This window comes from Theobroma umbraticum, unplaced genomic scaffold, assembly GCF_002168275.2.
Source record: "Theobroma umbraticum cultivar Fairchild unplaced genomic scaffold, ASM216827v3 scaffold_130.0, whole genome shotgun sequence".
NCBI lineage: Eukaryota > Viridiplantae > Streptophyta > Magnoliopsida > Malvales > Malvaceae > Theobroma > Theobroma umbraticum.
In genome coordinates, this window is record NW_018397264.1 from 3,570,947 (window position 1) to 3,591,451 (window position 20,505).

At 35.8% G+C, this 20,505-nt stretch overlaps 2 protein-coding genes across 2 annotated transcripts; both read right to left on the reverse strand.

Annotated features, from left to right (window-relative positions):
* Window positions 1-4: 4 nt before the first annotated feature.
* LOC110421949 (glutathione-disulfide reductase) lies at window positions 5-8,714 on the reverse strand. Its single transcript, XM_021435681.2, has 17 exons — window positions 8,471-8,714; window positions 8,163-8,335; window positions 7,371-7,435; window positions 7,221-7,290; window positions 6,445-6,516; window positions 6,156-6,359; window positions 5,295-5,368; window positions 5,123-5,206; window positions 4,641-4,728; window positions 4,461-4,542; window positions 3,495-3,568; window positions 3,088-3,195; window positions 2,855-2,919; window positions 2,409-2,522; window positions 1,605-1,704; window positions 918-971; window positions 5-363 (listed from the first exon to the last, which is right to left on the reverse strand). Exons 2-17 carry the CDS (start codon window positions 8,301-8,303, stop codon window positions 268-270), a joined length of 1,491 nt encoding a protein of 496 aa, XP_021291356.1. The 5' UTR covers window positions 8,304-8,335; window positions 8,471-8,714; the 3' UTR covers window positions 5-267.
* A 1,146-nt stretch (window positions 8,715-9,860) lies between these two features.
* On the reverse strand, window positions 9,861-20,129 carry LOC110421948 (Beta-glucosidase, GBA2 type family protein). The gene is made up of 18 exons (XM_021435680.2): window positions 19,516-20,129; window positions 18,504-18,614; window positions 18,347-18,403; window positions 18,119-18,195; window positions 17,938-18,037; window positions 17,677-17,750; window positions 16,856-16,956; window positions 16,668-16,771; window positions 16,435-16,488; window positions 16,283-16,338; window positions 16,160-16,198; window positions 14,632-14,773; window positions 14,197-14,381; window positions 13,653-13,720; window positions 13,361-13,433; window positions 12,653-12,714; window positions 11,222-12,485; window positions 9,861-10,622 (listed from the first exon to the last, which is right to left on the reverse strand). The coding sequence occupies exons 1-18, from the start codon at window positions 19,594-19,596 to the stop codon at window positions 10,361-10,363; spliced, it is 2,910 nt and encodes a 969-aa protein (XP_021291355.1). The 5' UTR covers window positions 19,597-20,129; the 3' UTR covers window positions 9,861-10,360.
* Between the last annotated feature and the right edge of the window lie 376 nt (window positions 20,130-20,505).

Below are 20,505 nucleotides of genomic sequence, written 5' to 3' on the forward strand. Positions count from 1 at the left end.
GAACTTATCTAAGATGACTTTGCATTACTCCATAAATCAAAGATACAATTCCAAATTGAATGATGCCATACACCGACCAAACAAATACACTGCTTGTACCACTATTCAAGCAATACAACGGAAAAGCATTTTATTGGGAATAAAGACAAATCGAAATACAACCCTTTGCAGTCATCTTTACCTTTTCCCGAGAAATATCTATGACCATGGGAGTGTTGCTTCCAACTGCATATTATCAGGACCAGTATTTCCTTGATATATGTCATACTACAGATTTGTCTTTGGTTTCCCACCTGCAGGAACACGCCGCGAAACAGATCGCATGGTCACAAACTCCTCAGCTGCAGAAGGATGTATGCCCACCTGTAAGAAAGAGTTCAAAAGACTTGCTCGGTAAGTGCATACTTAAAAATTACAATAGAGTGTAGAAGGAATTCTACAAAGGGGGTACAAGTTGGGATTGCCCAGGGCAGATTATTCTTGAAGAAAGAAAAGTCCAAAATCTTGTCCTCCGTGAATAAAGGAACTAATCATATTTGGAAAGAAACAGTTTTAAAACGAGCAGCCAATGATTATCTTATTGCTTAGATTGCAAATTATAAGTCTGCTTCTACAACCCAGATGGCTATAACCACATCCTCTTATCCACCTCCAAACATCCCTTTAGCAAAATAATAATGACAACAAGAAGAATGTCAAAGCTTTGCTCATATTAACACAGAGTTGATAGCCTACGGCCTAAAACCATTGCTGCTTATTGCCCTTAGATAAAATGGAGCTGAAGAAACACCTTTAACAAGAATTGGTTCAGAATACCCAATTCAGCCAAGAATATTAATTCAGACTGAAAAGTATAGTATTGGAGGGCATAGTCAAACCAGAAGAGACGTCTAGCTCTAAAGACAAGTTCAACTTACCGTGCTGTCAAATTGTGCCTTCGTTGCTCCACACTTCAGTGCAACAGCAATCCCCTAAACAGTACAACCAAAATTAGAACATATGAGTTATCATTTTCAGGTTTACAACATGCAGTGCAGTTCACCTTATGCTTAAAGCAAGACAAAACTATGCATAGGGCCATCAGGACTACAACATTCAGCATAATTCACCATATTCCTAAATGCAGCTTATTGCAAGACAAAGCCAGCATAAGGACATCAGGCCCATCTATCTTTGCCAGTTGCATCATATTTTGGCAAATAATAGGATCCAACAGCAATAACTGTCAGCGTAATACAGTGCATCTACATTCTACTGCAAGATGCAAGGTCTGTAAGAAGTCTGTGTGAACTAGAAACCCTTTTGTAATCAGGCTTTTCAATATTCTCTACTGCTTGAATTATCCATCAATGACAGAAGACATGATCATTCTCGGATAAGAAAATATTCTCTTAAAGCAAAACACACTAGCTCAATCCAATAAAGTTTGTTAGGGCCATGCCACAATTTACACTATGCGCTTGCAAAAATTCGGCAGTGTTACCAATGTTCCCTACATTCATATTGTCCACAACAATCTTGTATTTAAATTACACAAGGCATCAATATATACATTGACACGTGGAGATATGCATGCACATCAAAAGAACCAACAAATAAAGTACCTGCATAATTTCGGGTGCATCTGGCCCACACATAGATGCCCCAAGAACTTTATCTGTCTCCACATCAACAACTAACTTCATTACTGTCTTTTCTTGCCGTCTAGAAGCAGAAAAAAAGAAATTTATGAATTGCAAAGAAAGCAAAATATTAGTAACATAGATATATGAGAATCACACATGCGGCTGCTGATCAAATGGACAAGGAAAGGATACATTAACCTCTGGAATAGTGGAATATTTTAGATTCTTAATTGACATTTTATTAAATAAAATAAAGAATTCTGAAAAGCATTTTAGCTGGCAAGGAAGCCACTTATAGAAGAAGCCAGAAATGAATAACCCCAGCACATCCCAAATCAATAAAAAAACAATAAAAATATTGAAGATTAACCCTTCTGTCATCATCTTCATCCCAGTGAATCCTTTTCCTAGCAGGCTGCATAGATATCATGAAAGCACAACCATTTCTATCTAAATAGAATGCAAAATAGTATCTCCATAGCCATGTTGCACGAGTTCTTCAATTTACCCTGCACTATCCATGTTGGACACCTTAAATTTGTGGGTTTGACACTTTGATCCTTGATATTAATAAAAATGCTTGCATAAAAAAATGATGTCTCTAAGTCTGAAACCAAATCCCAAGTCCACATAACCTAGCCCCAAAAGTGAAAGATAGAAATGAAGACATATAACTCAATTGGTGTAGGGGGTCTTTAGAAAAATAGGAAGGGGCAGAAGGATCAGGGACAAACATGGCTGCATTTTTGTTTTATGCAATAACATCTCAAATCATCATCATACCCAGATATAGTATTCTTCATTGGATTGAAGGTTGATGTGAAAACCAGAACATCGCCATTTGCTTTCTCAATTGCTTGCTCTTCACTGAGACCAACAACAGAAAGTGGCGGTATGCTGCAAAATAGCAAAGCAACTTAGCGATTAATATACCAAAAAGTAAAGCTTCAAAGGGAACGTGTTATAACAAATTAGACACTAGTTGCACCAAAAGATAGAATATGTGCATGTGTCCAAGATCAAATGAGGTACTCAACAAAAAAAATTGTACAATCCTCCGAGTGGATAAAAAACCTTATAACTTCAAAGAAGTCTAAATTCTATAGTCCTCTGAAGAAACAGATTCAAATACGGTTCTTCATGACCACTTCAGTATATTTTAATGTAAATTATTACATATGCACACCAAACCACCTCCAAAAGGCATGGTGTAAGAGAGCAATCATTACCTAAACACAGCACACGGTATATTGCTGTAGTCTGGTTTGCTAGATTCCCCACCAAAAACAGTTTTCTGCAATCATTTTCCCAAAAAGAAAAATAATCAGAAAGGAACATGAACACAAAAAAAAAAAAGAAGGAAGTTTAACATGTAATCATGTGTGATTGTTAAAAGTGGAACAAAAAGAAAAAACCATGTTCAATACAGGAAAAATAAAAGGGCTTCAGACAGAACACTTACAGCAAAGCAAGTTCCCTCCATTAAGGCCACTGGAGTCAGGTTCATTCGATTTGTAACATCACCAACAGCCCATATACTGGGAATATTAGTGCGTGAGTACTCATCCACCTGCAAGATGAAGATGGACAGGCCTCAGTACTCTAATCAAAATTCAACTTCGTCATGTAACTGTTGTTTTCAGACAATGTGGGAGAACTCATTCAAAGCAATTAACATAAATTAAGCCAAAGAAATAGAACATCAGAAATCATGTTGTTAGTAACATCAATCATAATGATATCATAGCCAAACCAGTTGGCATTGTCCATAGACAATCCAGTCAGCAGATGCCAACTTATTTCCAGAAAAAAATTTAGTAATGTTCAATAATACAAGAAATGAGAATAAGAGAAGACAGAAGAAGTAACCTTCACAGCTCCTGTTTTGTCAAGTTCAACACCTACAGCTTCCAAATTCAACCTTTTTGAGTTTGGTACCCTGCCTGTAATAAACAAAAGAAGAACATCACCACACTCACAAACTTACAACAAATAACTCTCAAAACAAAATGAGTATGCTCTCTCTGATATAGCAGGCCATCAGTATACAGGTTTGCGAAAATATATCAAGTTCAAACGCAGAACATTTTCAGATATAAACAAACTTTCAATAATATTAGCCAGGACTTTCAATAGCATGACTAAGTACTTATATAAAAGTGCACCAATTATTAGCAAGCCGTTCAAAATTTACCTAACCACTTAAAAAGAAATAGAGCAGCAGAGTAAAATTTAAGGTCAATAATTAAATGTATTTGCTTTTGGAATTCCACAAAGAATAATAATTAAAACGAACATGTGAAGCTCGATATTTGATAACATCTCACAGATAATAAATATTGCTATTGCATGTAAGTTTCATCAGCCAGATCAAGGGATTGGTGACTGACCAGAAAATACGCATTTATCATGGAGAACATATACACATGAGAGCGAGAGAGAGAGAGAGAGATTTCAAAGTGAAAGCTAACTGGCAATTTTATGAACAATTGAATAAACAACAAAGCAGGCACAGGAAATGTGCAGGTCTCTAAAACAATCACCACAAGACTGTACATAATGCCACTAAGTAGCAATGGCATTAGAACTGATAGTGAACCACGAAGGGTGAAAAGCTAACTGTTATTGCTAAAACGGTGCACAGGGAACTCAAACCACTAAGCAGCAGAATGGCTATTGTCATTCAACCCAGAAAAAGAAAAAGCAGGCCTTTCAGACATCAATATTGAATTCCACAAAATATGGAGATAAAAATAAAACAGAATAAACTGAATGACAGGACTATGGAAGTGGTGAAAAAAATTGCTTGGAAACCTAAAAGAGATTGCAAATTACCTGTAGCAAAGAGTACAACATCTGCTATCAACTCTTCACCATGATCTGTAACAACTTTTATGCCATTATCTGTTTTAATCAACTGAATTCACGTGTATTAGAACATACATCAGTACAAAGTAAAACATATTGATGGAAAATAAAAGAAATGCAAACTGAACAGAATTTGCAATTGAGTACCTCAGTCAAATTTGTCCTTGGGTGCAAATTAATTCCCCTTCCTTCCAGATTTCTTGCTACCACTGCCCTCATTTCATCATCAAATCCTCTGTAGCATAGATGCATAAAATTATTAGTCACTCCTAGTCTTCATCAGGGTCCTCTCTTGAAGACATAAAGCCCACCTCATCCTATTAAATAGCAGTCTGGGTAATCTTCTTAAGAACATCTTTAGAGTCTTTAGAAAATATTACCAAGTTCCAATAACAGACTATGATAATGCAAATTTCTAGATGAAATGCCAGCATAAACATCACAAGTACATACAAAGTCTGAAGCAGAAATTTCTTAACACTTTAGAAGAACATATCTAAAACAATTACGGTCACCATAAGACTTATAACAAACATCAAATGAAATTAAATAGAGGATCAGATCTAAGGACTCTTATGAAATACCAGAAAAATCTGGCAGTAATAAATAAAATCTGACAGACTAATAACCTCAATGGAAGTTCCTTTCTGAAAAAGAGATCTACAGTAGCACCCAAGCCTCGCCATATTGATGCAAACTCAACAGCAATGTACCTGGACAGGAAGAGTACATATCATCTGAAGGCATTAGCAAACTGAGCAGAAGAAAAGAACAAACAAGCAATCAGGAGATCTGCCATACCCTCCTCCCAGTACAACAGCACGCTTAGGTAAGTCTTCCAAACTCAATGCTTCATCAGACGTAATCGCCAACTCCTAAAATGTCAAAAAGAGGGAGAATTAAAAAACATGAAAGGAAAATGCTAACAGCGATATCTTATTTGAAAACATATCAAATATAGTAGCCAGTTTCAATCTGTCCATAAATTAAGTTTGGTCATATTTCTGGCACTAGTAACAAGTAATGCACTATGAAGCAATAGAAGCATCCAGCGAGTGAAACTAAAAGTATAGCCCATAGTTTGTTGGAAAGCTATGTATAATAGGATTCACTCTAACAATAGAAAGATTGTGAAAACCTTATGTTCAAAAATAATGACATTGAAATCAATCTTTAGTCTCACTTAAAACGAACACATCACAATGATGTAAAATAAACCAAACCTAAAGGCTGGCAATCTACATAAATAAAATTGGTGGTTTTGATAGGAAAAAAAAAATAGAAGTCCTTCATAATTAGCCAGACTGTATACTAAATAATATTATCTGTGAAGCTACCATCTTTCCCATATGTTTAAATATTGCATCTACACATGCTGCTAGTGCTACCAAAATTTACATTTAATTTAATGGGGCCCAGCTAAAAGTTTAGCTTAAAAGCAATTAATATAAGTTTTCACTATTTTTTTTTTTTGAAATTCATATAAGTTTTCATTCTTGAATCACAAGTATGGCAGTTATAAAAGGTTTGTTTATACGAATATTTGGTTCAAATATAAGAGAAGCTAATTTCATCATAATCTAGCTACAAGTAGTATAGGATACCCAATTCATTGTGCTGAATCAAATTTTGATCATTCTAGAGGGAAATCAGTCTATATACCTGCCCAGGAATAGGAAGACGATGTGCCCTGCTGCCAGTTGCAATCAATATGTGCTTCGCTGAATAGGACAATTTGGTGCCATCTAGTTGTGTCACCTCAACTTCATTTGGACCTACAATCTTTCCCTCCCCTTCAAATGATTTAACGCCAGCATTTGACAATAACCGCTTGTAAATTCCATTTAATCTGATTATTTCATCAGTCTACAAGTACAAAAGGTTGGAAAAAAAATTTTAAAAAAAATAATAAATATATAAAAATTTGAAATAGAAGGATACTACAAAGCACCTTTTTATGTAGAAGCTTCTTCCAATTGAAATCGAGATTCTCATTCACTTCCCATCCATAATTTCGGGCATCCTACAAAGCAAAAACCATACACTTATCAAACACTGAAGCCAATTAGCTAACTAGAAACCACAGATTACTACACACTAAAATACAACAGAACAGAAGTTTTACAAATAATTCTTAATAGAAAAGAAGGGGAAAAATAGACTAACTGAACATCAAATTCAAGAATATTAATGACAATCTAACATTTTTTTCTGTGATCAATACTATGCTTCTTATAAATTTGATTGCCACTGTGTCACTCATATATTTAATTATTTTAACAAAAAGAAAAATAGAGCAATAACAAGATGAAAAATTCTCAATCATTTCAAATAAGCAGCTAAACCAAAATGGAAGTCTTGTGAGGGCTCAAGCAACGTTGATATTGTCTCCTGTCGGAGAAGTCATAGCATGAAAAAATCTATTTTGTGGGTCAACTTATTTCCTTCTGAATAGAGCCAAATTCAAAGGTATGAAAGATTTCTGACGACTTTGGAGGGCCTATGGCAAAAAGCTATATGTGGCTCCAACCATCACATAAGAAGATACTAAAAAGAACCCTAGAGAATTCCCTACATTCTTGAATTATGTACAAATTCATAAGCCAATATCTTGATGCGCCAAGATAGTCACAAAGAAATCTCTCACAGAAGAAAATTTCCCATAAAATTATCATTCAGTTACAAATTTGCCATCAAATGTGATTCTAATAGGGATCACAGTGTCACCTCAATTTCACCTCCGTATGCTGCTCCATAGACCAAAATCTTTTTGGGAACACAACCACGAATAACACACCTATGATACAAAATGTGACACAGCATTAAAGAAAACATGCTGCAGCAAAACTAATTAAGTTATAAAATTGATCAACTTACGTCCCACCAACTCCTCCAATGACTTCTGAGCTAATTGGATGAAATGGGAGCTCACATATCCCAACCTTCAAACATGACATTTGAAACAATTAATAGATAGATAACTATACAACAATCAAATTCTTAAGCTACAAAATGAATATTTAGAGAAGAAAATTATAGAAAACAATGATAAAAGAATCATAATGAATTCCAAAAAAATGCAGTTGAACAAAAGCAAGTAGCCAAGGACTAATCCTCCATCAAGCCAAATAGATTATGCATGAATTTATCAATCAAAATTAAATAAATGAACGAAACTATCAAAATAACAAAAAATACACAAAATAGTCAAATAGCATTGATTTTTTTTTTTGTAAAAAAAAAGACAGTTCCCTATTTTAAACAAAGTAAACAATTTAGATTCAATTGACCCATATTGACTTCAAAGAAATCATAGGATACACATTTCCTACTTCTGCGTAGGCCACCCACCCACTGACTCACCACAAAAATGTGATAAATGACAACCTAACATAATTTTTTTCCCTCGTTTTCAACTGTTTGGTAACAAGCAATTAAACACAGGTAATTCCTTCCAAAGCAAAATCTTAAGTACTTCAATATCCTACTCATCAACCTTGCTTGTTAGTGAATATGTGGATCCAACGCATCGAATATCACAAATTTTAGAATCGATTACCGCATTTAATTTATTAAAATAATATTTCTAAAGCTAACACACTAACAACGTGCCGTTTCTCGAATTAATTCGATTTGCTTAAATTAACAGAGGCATAGAAATTGGAATACCTTAGCTCCATAATTAGCAGAGAACCTCGCAGCTCGAACGCCCCCGCTTCCAGCACCGATAACAAACAAGTCGAAGTCATAGTGAGCCTCCTCTGCGTTCGTTTGGCTCAATTCTCCATCAACTAACATCTTCCTCGCCATGATTGCTTCAAATCAAATAACAAACCCAAACACTGAATGCAAAAATAAAACAGGAAGAAGATAAATAAGCGTCAACCTCAGTTACGTTCCTTCAAAAACGAAGCAAATAAAAGCATTGATTTTTGAATGATTTTTCAAATTTAAAAAAAAATAAGAAAGAAAATGACCTGAGTTAGTGGCGGTGGAGATTGGGAGTAAAGAAGGATTGATTCTTTAGGGTTTTAGTAAGAATGAAAAAGAAATAACGAAAAGCTTTATGCGATTTATATGGATGAAAAAGAAGCACGAGAGGAGAAGAAATGAACTGAAATGAAAGAAACCAGAGAGGCACAGCTTGGCTTGGGTGTCTGGGTCTGAAAGGTTGGCCTTCTCACATACGGCGTTTTAATGCTACTGTCTATTCCTGGGCTCCAACTCCAAGCCATTTTCCTTTTAAATCTTTTTTTTAATTTAAAAAATGGAAAAAAATAGGGAAATTATGTGCAGCGAATTTGTTTTACATGGTATCATGTTAATACCGTGTTAAATATGATGTTTTCTCATTAAGACATCTCTCTTGAAACAAAAATATTAACCAATTAAAAAATGTGAGAAAAATTCTTTAGAAGAGAAATTAGTAATGAATGGGAGTCCAATATAAGAAAATAGTAATAAAGTTGACGGTGACCATTATTGATGAACCTACCAACCATTTTGCTGAGACAGAGAGGAGAATAAAAATTTGAGTACGATCTGCTGCAGGTCGAGAGATTCCAACCTATCACTAGCTATATAATAAAATATAATATGAGTTTGCATGAGAACAAGAGATGGAAATTTAATAAGGAAATAGTATTAGAATTAAATGATATAGATCTACCCTGTAAGTATGTCATTTATTATACATTTTTCACTATCTATAAAAGGATTTTTACCATTTGATTGCGTATCAAAGTTTGGCACCCAATCATTTAGATCAATGAGAATAAGTTTTTCACTCTCTCTTTTTGTCTTTTATCACGGGCGAATTGACCTTTCTGGTTAAGAATTTCAATTCTGGCAGTGGCCGTTCAAATTTGGCCTCTGTATAAAATATGGAGCAGAGGTCAACACGACGACTTTTGTTTGGAGACCTCCAAGGCAGGAAAGGGCAATTTCCCAAGTAATTTATTGAGTCAATGAATTTGAACAAGAACTGCAATTCAAAAAAAAAAAAGTTGAACAAGAACTGATTCTGTATTTAACCTATTTTTCTGTCGACATCCATTTACAGTGTTCGGTCAAAGTTCCTCCACAATTGCGCGTCTGAGTCTTTCTGCGCCCATCGTGGCGATGTCAATATCGGATTTATTGCGGATCAAAAGTTCCCCAACTTGCTTAAACTCTGGGACCAATCGATAGGATTATATAGGCTCCTTTTCTATATTTTTGGTTTTCACCGCGATCATTTCCTTATCTTTTCTCCTTTTTGTATACCCTACATATTCCCAAGTGAAGACAAATGCCATGTGACAACAAAAGCAGACCGGAGCACACATACTGTTTCGATTTGATTCCCAGTTTTGTTCGTTTAACAAAAATAACTTCCACCAGAAATGAACTTTCAGGAGTAAATTCACTAAGGTATTTTGCATTCAACAACTTCCACCAGAAATGAGCTTTCAGGAAGTCAGGTAATTAAGGGAAGTTCAAATCAATAATACTAATAACTTAGAAGCATAAAATGACATGTAAACAAGCAAAAGAATTCAAACTCCTTGTGAATTTGGGTTCTCTGTACTCCTCCAGTCGCTACAGATAGTTGCCTAATGTGTTCAAATCCGCTTAGCATTTCCAGCAATGTCAATGATTTTTTGCTAATATGGAAAAAAGAAATTCACATTTTCTTAATAAGAAGAATGTGCTGCAAAGAATTGACTCTATCTATGACTGCTTTTTTATTGCAGCCCAACTTGTTATTCCCTGACCCGTAATAGATAAAGCTTCCTTGAACCTGCCCCAGCTTTCGATTCTATGGGAAAGGGTTAAAGGAAATGACTTAATGAACAGTTTTGTTTACATATACATAAATATGATGCTTAGCATGTACATTGCAATACAGAATTTCCAAAGCACTTTGCTTTATTTGCAATTTTTCTAACTCCTGTTTCGGTAAGAGACAAGGAAAATGTTGCGGGAGAAATGAGGATTCTGTCCATCATATTTACCTTTGGGGCGTCAAGAATTGCTTTAGGTATAGACAGTGCCCATTGCATACTCCATATTGCAAGAGGCCTCATGTATATAAGAGATCGGAAGTGCCCATCAATCGTCCATCCTTCTGGAGTCTGGAACCAGTATCTGTGTACAAAAGAAAACGGGAGATAAATAGTGATTCTTACAGCACAAATCATTTAAGCAACACCTTCCAAAGGACAAAACGTAGGAGGTAAAGCCACAGTGAAATTAACAATTTATCAATGGTTATACTCAGAGAAGGTAATTAATATTATCAACAGTAGAAGCAGTTATAGGAGTCCAGATATATCTGTTTCACTGGGATTGCTGAGACAAGGTTAGACTTTTATATGGTAAGAGCTGTTTTAATATAAGAAGAATCAACATTCTACGTTCTCCTGATAGAATATCATTCTAATTATTCAACCCTTATCAACAGTGATCACATCTTAAAACTTTTTCTGTAAGGGATTCAGATAGCTCAGTCTAGATACCTGTCAACATCATTCACTTGAGAAGTACATTTTTTATCAAGAAATGTTTTTCCAACATAAACTTCAGCGTTGTTTCCCACATGACAAAAGATGCATGTTATGAACTATGAAAACCAGTGTTTCTAATGGAAATGCAAATTGATTATCATCATTCTTTTGCATAACTGTCACCATTTTTGGCATCTAAAACATCATGTAAGGAAATAAGAGATCATACTAAACACTTACCCATAGCCCTCTTCTGACCAGCCTGCAATGAAAATACCTTCAGCTGTAGTGAATGCCTCTTCCTCCATTCCAGCCAGAATCATATTAGCCGCCACAGCATAGGTAACACCTGTCCATATTTCACGTGACTGCATGCAAGACTCATCCACCTTTCCATTGGGATGCATCCCATTTACAGCACCCATCCTACCTCCTTTAACTTTCATTACATTGAAATCATATATTTTCTGAAGAGCACTCCTTGTCTTGAACTCATCAAAAAGTGGAGGCAAGCCTGAAGACGCTGTATACCATTGCCCTGCCAGTTGGTCTGCTTGTATCGACTTACTATTACTACTTGACCCACTGTCGTAGTTGAAATAGGAGCCATTCCACAGTTTTTTTTCAAAAGCTGATTTTGCGCCAAAAAACTTGCTTTTGCATGTTTCAGCAAAGAACTTGTCACCTACCTGCAGGGCCATTGCAGCAGCAGCTTGAAGCGCAGCAAGCCACAAGCAACCGCAGTACGCACTTACACCGTGAACAGTCCAAGTATCATATGTTTGATCTGGAAATCCATCATTTTCAATGAGGCCATCATCGTCTCTATCAAATTGTTCCATATATTCCATTGCAGCACGAACAGCAGGCCAAACATCAACACCAAATGCCATATCTCCTGTGGCAGCAAAATCTCTGTACACTTGAAGCACAAACTTGGGGTTTAGATCCTTCCATTTGCTTGTGTCATGTATGTTATAGGCATTCATTTCATTCCAAGGATCATGAGTCCCTAGATCATGAGGAATAGCTCCTCTAACCTTGCGAATTCCGTAATTACCCTCTGCTAGAAACTTCACTTTTCTTCCATCCTCACATAAAACAGCTTTGGCAAAGTCACGCTGAATATTGAGTTCAATCTTGGGAAAAAGCTCAAGAAGGGCAAACGATGCATAGAAGTGTACATCATAAGTGCACCACATGATATATTCAACTCCTTCCAAGTACAAAAACCTACCAACATCATCACTATCATCTTGTTGGTCCTGCAATTTCAAGTGATGCGGGAAGTAGTTGCTGCTTCCCTTGTTCTGAGAAATAGCTGAATCACCATTATTTTTTAACCCAACACCAGTAGAACCATTACAACCACTGGTACTAGTATGTTCAAAAACAGTATTATGCCTGAAGTTCACTTCATCTTTAGTTACTTTTACATCCATGCTTTCTACTTTTGTTGCTGGATCTTGATCACTCTTCACATTTATAGATGGCAAAGAAGAATCTGCACAGTGGATAAATAAGTTATATCTAGCTTTAATTACCAAGATGTTGTTACAAGTTGTTGCCGATACACAAGATGCTATAAGTAAATATGCACTGTACAACAGGATGCCAATATTAGTTTAAGCTAAACCAAGATGTAAAAGAGTGGGCAGTTACTATAAATACCAATCCAAACTGTTCCACCAGCAACCAAAAAGTAGAGCTCATTAAACAGTGTGAATTTGTACCTGAAAATAAATGACAAAAATTAGCTAATTACTATGAAATATCAACAAATATCTACGACTAAACACCTAAACCACACCCCCCGCCCCCCTTTCCCCCCCAGCATGCACCCTTATCTGGTAGCAAAGTCCTTGCTTATAAGCATCAAATAACAATATCAGTCCAAAAGTACACTGCAATAATGCCGTGTTTGTGAGACTAATATCTGCAGCACAATGGTTGTGCAGCTTCAAAAGCATTGACCAAATTGCCAAAGTGCAGTAAGCCAGTAAGCCCCTTGAGACAGTCAAAAGACACGGTCTTCAATGTCCCACCTCCACCCCCTCCCCCTGCTTTCCCCCACTCACTTTCTTTCTAGTCTCTAGCCTAGAAGGAAAGAGAAACATATACTCATAGATTCATTTTCATATCTCTATATGAGCACCAGCACAACGTAAGCAAGCATTTAGAAATTATACAAGGTTACAGAAAGTATTACATTATATATAAACCCTTCTCTTTACATACACAATAGTTTCCATATAAGCAAGAGGAAGGGTTTGCTACATGCAAGATTCATCCTTTTTGGCCACCAAAACACTAAATTAAAAATCAAGGGAGGCATCGAACAAAAAGCAAGAAAAGCAAAAGATTGCATTGGATTTTTACCATTCTGGCAGCCTTTCATCCTTCAGGATAGGACTTTGCCATTTCTCAATCTCCTCTTCCCACCGCTTGTAATCTATAACCAACCAAAATATAATAGGTGTTAGGTACCAATATGAAGTTAATAGAAACTTATGATCACTTAAATAAAAAAGCTATGAAAACAAAGCAAAAAGCCATATTGGAAAATATGATTCCATCAGGTAAATTGAAATGATTAATGATGCCAAAGTCAATGACTTGGAAAAAGAAAATACTACACTGAAATGAAAAGATATTCAAACCAGATACATACTTGTCAGTGCATCATGAACCAATTTCAGAGAAGCTCTTTCAGATGTGCCGTAGAATTTAGTGTATCTCCTGTAACAAAAAAAAAGTTTCAGAGATGATCACCAAAGTTTAATAGCACTGTGACATAAAAATGCCACTGAGTGCATGTAAAGAAAGCCACAACCAACATTTCTTGATTGGAAAACATCACTGAATGATCACCAGGTTAGTAACATATTAGCTCTCTCTCACAGGACAAAAAAATGTGACACCTTAGAAAATTACAGTTTTAACAATCCTACTGGAAAAAGGAAAATTAATAAGGACAGCTTGCATAGTAGAGACTAATAACAGGTGTTGTCCCACAGCAGTAAAGTTTGGAATTTCTCATGGCCTTAGATTCATGCTTGGGTCTTTCAAACTATTGTCAATTCGTTCTAAGTAGCTGCATAACAGAGACAATACCACAACATCCAAATCCAAGGACTGTAGTGAACACAGCAAATTAAATACTTGAGCATGCACTAATGAGTAGAGGAGGAGAGAAGGGGGCAGTGTAAATGTACCTATGGTATGTGCTCCCTTTTAAAAATTTTATTTTTGGAGAAGACCAAGCAAGAGCAAATGCAATGGTGCACTTTCCATGTGGTTCCACCCAGGCAGAGGCTGAGACTGCCGCACAAAGTGTCTCTCCAGGTGATGAAGGCATGCTTGGGCCACAATTAAAATTTTCACGATCAAATTGTCCATCCTTCAGACAATCAATCAACAATTTAACTCTTAATTGGGTCAGGCAAATGCCTAGCATGGCCATAATTGATGACAAACTTGGAAAGAATGCTGTGACACTTAGCAATTCATGAAACATGATTTATGCAATTAAAATTGAATATCAAATGCACGTAAATATATAAGGTCAATGAGCTCCATAACCAAAATTCCAGGTAGGAAGACTGATGCAATATAAAGGAAGGGGGCGGCCTTTAACACAAATCTATTACCTGCGTCATTTTACCCCACATCTCTTTCGCCGTTACAGAGCTTTCCTCAGTCAGACCAAAACATGGTAGAACTGTCACGTTGACATTCTGGGTTTCACATGCAGCTACTGCGAAAGTAACAGGAGGGTTCCCTTTAGTGGTCCTGTGAAATGGCCACAATTCTCAGAAACATTTGAGATCCAGTCATAAAGTTAGCAATATCTATAAACTTTTTATACATACAAAGGATGCATAAAAGCAAACCACAAACACACTAAGAGGATGACAAATTATGGGAACAAAGAGAAAAAATGATATCAATGCCAACACTGAAGAAAATGTCCTGGAAACTCATGGACTGGAGAAAAGTTTCAAAGCCAGTTCAGAAAAAAGAAGCTCAATTTAAAGAAAAGAAAATGAAATTTATATTATTGCCCCAGAGAGAGAAAAACTTAATCCCTAGAGGCTAAAGCAAGTTAAAAGCAAAATCTTTTAATATTCTAAGGACCTCCGAAATTCAAGGTCTCAGGGAGTAGTAGTGAGAAGGCAAACAAGATGTTTCAGAAGATACAATAGGAATATTCACCGAAATTCTTAAGAAATAATCTAGTTGTTCTATAAAATAAAAACATGTAAAAGAAACAGTAATTCATTAAATAGTACTATTGCTTTCAAATTTTGATTGTCACAAAAAAGCCTCCAAACAACCTTGCATGCGTCTAAATACCTTAATGCTTATATGCAAAAGAGGTATGTCATGAGACAAGGTAAATTGAACAGTTTTTTTATGCATTTTCACATCTGAAAAAATCAGAAATACTCTCACCAACTTTTTTTAGAAACTCAATTAATCAGGCATACCCCTCATAATTTCTCATCAACATTTCCTTGAAATGAAATTATGTCACCATTGTTCAAGAGAAAAGAAAAAGAATTGTGCCTAACTTCTTTTAATATTTTATCTCATACTCAAATTTATCTGCAAACTGAGGGTCTGTGCAGGTGTGCCACATGACAATGTAGATTGAGAGGGTTTTTAGTGCTTTACATGTCTGAGAAAATGTCATACCATCCTCACATTACTTCTGCTAGCAACACAATTATACTCGTACAACAAAAAAAAGAAATGCATGGGCCAAATTTAATTTATTCTTTTAGTGAATGACAAATTTTAATTCGGCTATTGATTGTCATAACCAATATGTCTTTTCTTTTAAAATAAAAAAAAAATTGCCTTTTCTTCTACTGTCAACATTTTTTTAACATGAAATACTTGCTACAAGTATGATTTTTTTTTTTTTTGCTTTTTAGCTGCAATTATGATTGAGTGGCTTATGTACAAGTCTGACATTGTCTTTTGCACTTTTTCCATTTCCTTTTTCACTTTTTTTTGTTAGTTTGTGTATGTAGCGAAAGGGGCTGAAGCTTAGATGAAGCCAACAAGGCGCTTATCACATTGTGTTCCCTTTCACCTCTTATAACATTGAAATGACAAAGAGAAATCCGCAAACCAACCGTCATATATAGCTATTAAGGTTTGATGACTTGCTTGTGATGAAGAAGTACACCAGAAACTCCATCTTCGCCACTATCAAAACAAAAGAGAGTAGTTAAAACATATTCCGACGTGCATAGTTCAAAAACAGCAAGAACATACACCAGAGATACTCACATAAATGGTTCATTCACATGATCTCCCGATAAGTGTGAAATTCCACCAATTGAATTCTGCAGAAACACACATTGATTACTGAACATCCATGGACCTGTCTTGCTATTGATTGAATGAAATTAAACAAGTTTGGATGTAGAAAATGAACTTACTGCCCATGTGAAAAGTAGGCTGACTTTTGCCCTTTCTTTTCCAGTATTTACCAACTGCAATAGAACAAGTAATAATCTTGTAAGAAATGCAACAAACAAAGCGCCATTAAAATCGTCTTGATCTAAAACAACTATATAAACAATTACAGCTTAATTCTGAATCAGCACATAAGACCAAAAGGGGGTTGTAACAAGTCACTAAGTTGTCGATATTGGATGCTTCGTAAACTTACTGTGTAGACAAAAACAGCTGTTGGAAGACTGCTATCCCTATAATTATGTGGTATAAAAGGTGATATCTGTCGACAGGACACTTTAAGGTCAGGGTCTGGTTCACCTGAACAAAGTAAAGAGACCATTTCAAAACAAGATTCAAGGAAAAATAAACCGATTTGTATAACAAAGAATGTTCGAATAATACCATCATATATTGTCCATGCTCTAGGAAACAAAGCATGGTATGTTGAATGCTGGCCACTCAGATTCCAGCCCCATGATGAAATACCCTCATCACTAGCTTTCCTGTAAGAGCATGCAACTGACATTAGGCTAACAATCTACAGTTGCTCTGATAATAAATTTCATGCCAACTTCAAAAAGATGACGAAAGACAGATTAATAAAATCTAGGCAAGCCCCAGATAGTTCACTGGAACCTCTCTCACACTTTGAACACACAAAATACACCTGCATGAAAGACACACCTCGTCCAACAATGAATCCAACCACCACCATCACCCCCTCCTTTCAAGATAAGTTTTAATGTTATAAACAAAATGCCAAACTATGACAAGGAAATCAAACCAGATATTATTTGATCTGCCAAGTTCATAATAAAAATGTTCTTGGTACTCAAAATCATAATTATCAAAACCTGCAACTCTGGTTTCTCAGTAGGGTATTAAAAGCTAAAATTCATGACATGAAAATTTTACAGTCAGTTGAGTAGATATCAACTACCGTCCTTCAATATGATGATAAAGATAAACACATGAGAACTGGAGACTACAAGCCCAACATGCTATTACTTGGCAAGTCATAGAAATATCTGATGCAGCTGTGGAAAGCTTGATATTTAATTCATAATTACAGGTGGTGTATAGCATTTGAGGTAACATCATTGACCAATCAAAGAGCAACATGTAAATATCTATTCTTCTAGCATGTTAAAGAATATAGATATTCATACATCCAATTTCCTTTAGAATGATTGTATAAGAACTTCATAGGTTTTTCTTCTTACCCTAATCCTTCATGCTGTCCTGGAGCCAAAACTGATGCATACTTCTTATTCCCACCATCACGAGATATAAATATCTACAGTATCAGAAAAGAAAACAATCATCATGAAAAAGAAATTTCTGTTTTAACATTTCTTAAACATCTAATGTATTCTTGTTTAACCCTCATCATGGGAGGAAAGTGGTCATAGAACTAAATCAATTAAAAATTCATACTAAAAATTAAATTTGAACAAGTGAGTAAGTTTAGTGCGGATCTTTACAGAAAATTGATTAGCCATAACAGGTGAAGCATCGCAAGTTCCAGGAACAATTTGCCATTGCCTGAACTCGCCTCTGAAACCCCTGGATATACTGCCACTCCTGCAATATAATTTGCACAATCAGATACATAAATATTCCAGCACTAAGAACTGAACCATGTAGCTAAACCACATTAAATACCCCATTCCTCCCAGTGGAACTCCTTGTGATGCAGATGGCTTGCAACTTTCTCGGGTGAAAGGGTCAATAGGTGCTTTCTGCAGATAATCATGCCACAAAATTAATATATAAAAATAGAAACCTCAGAAAACATCTTCGTCCTGCAGTTGCACTAGCAAGGAAAATGATAACCTGTTTCTAAAAATCGAAAAAAAGAATGACAGTAACTGAATATAATGAGAGAATTACCCTTCCATGCGAAGCCTCTTCCCTGATATAGGACCACAAGCGTATACCTAATCGCACCTAAGGTTTCAAATTCCAAGATCAATTAGAAGAGGTAACAAGGACAAGGATATCATACACTCCTGCTATACAGTAGTTAGTGAATCAATCAAACTCATACCATCTTTATCGCTTCCACAAATGTAACACTGAACTCTTTAAGAATATTAGCATGGCTGTTTAATCTCCTTCTCCAAGCTTGTTTTGGTGGGGCAGCACTGTCAAAATCAAACTATAGAGGAAGATCAAACCAACAAAATCAGTATAGAAGAAAGCCTATCAAAAAGAAAAAGTCTGAAACTAAACCTACAGCTATTATGTCAAAGAAAATAGTTGTCAGGTAGAATGAATGTGGCACTTAAGACCGAAAGCAAATCAAGATGTTACCGTTTATCCTCCTACTCAATAACATGCAATGGATATTGGATAGTTTCTCGATTTAAGATTATCATATTTAAAAGAATATCAGGAAGAACAAACTATATCAATTTGAGATGTTATCAAGCATGGCTGTCAGTCTCTTCCCTACATTTGAGACTTAACTATTATGACACTGACATAGGCATGACGTTCAACACATTTTTTCTATTGCTTTTTCAAAAATTACAGGATTTCAAACAATCACCAACTGCAAAAATCAACCAATCGTATCTAAGACGGAAATCCTATCACATCAGTTCAACCTTCTAATTCTTCCGCACTTTTCTGAATTCTGGTCAGTTCCAAGCTTGAAATCAAGCTTTGATTAATGGATAATACAAAGAAAAAGAAAATTCTCCTAAAACTTAGAAGTAAAATATTAACTAAAAATTTCCTAAAGCACGTCTTGATCCCTGCCAACAAAACCACTACGAATAATTTTTTTAATTACGAAAACGAGGCAGAAAAAAAATGTAAAATTTGCAAATTTTATATCAATAAATTTTCAAATATTTTTATTTAAGGATAAGACTGATTCTGTGGAACAGCCACCCTTGATCTTCTAACTTTTATAGTAGTTTCTTTTTTCCTCGGCGTTCACATTTTCTCAGCAACCAAACAGAATCAAATCAAATCAACTTAGAAAAAGAATGCAATGATCAACTAAGCTTTCTCGGTCAATATCAAAAAATGGAAAAAAAAAAAAAACTTACCAACTGTAAAGTATTACGGCTGATATATTCCTCAGGCGGCCACGAATTCTTTCTACAATGAAATATATTTCCAGTAACCATGTCGACTAAAAGCACTTAATTTCCACTCAAATAATTTACTCCTCCTCGTTTTTCTTTTGTTTTCCTTTTTCTTTCCTTCCTTCTTTTTTAGCTATAAATCTCCCGAACTCATGCGATCACCAAAACTTCAAAAAACGCCAGCCACTTGGAGGAAGCCGGCTCTTGTTCTCGACAGGTCTTCCAAGATATTTAAACTTGATGAAAAACGAAACGCTAAATCAGACAAAAGCGGGATCAGATATCTCCGGACTTCGGATTTCCATGCGTAGAGCAAACGCTGCGTTTTTGATTGAATATAAAGAAGGAGAAATGAAGATTGCTGGCTGGATGACCGTGGGCGTGGCGCGTGGAGGAAGAGCCGTTTGGAGCCTTGACAGAGCGTTTTGCACTTGCATCTAGCTCTCCGCGATCGCCAGGTGGTGCCAATGTGACTTTCACTGGAATTCTTCACTTTTTTTTATACATCATTTTCCTTTTTCCCCCTTTTTTGAAACTGTGAAAACAAAGGAGGTGTTTGGTTGGTAGAAAGATAGAGAGCGAGTGGAAACAACAATAAAACGTTGCGTAGACTGCCAGCTCCAGTAGGTGGGGACGTGGGGTCACTTTTGTGTCTCTTTTTTATTAAAAAAAACCCAAGAGGCGAGTTTTTTTTAAAAAAATAAATAGTGAAATAACTGCGATGGTGATTAGTTTAATTTGGGGTTTGCTTATTTAATTTGTTGGCGGTGCGGGTGCGGGAGTCCGTACTGTATAAAGAAACAGTATTTCTTTCGGTGAACAGAAAAATCGGTCGTCTCCATCACATGCTGACGGTAACAACATCCACTTTCCATTTCCACCAATCCTCCCAACAAAAAAGCAAGATCCACTTGATCTTGATTGACTTGCTCTGATGTTTGTAATAGATTA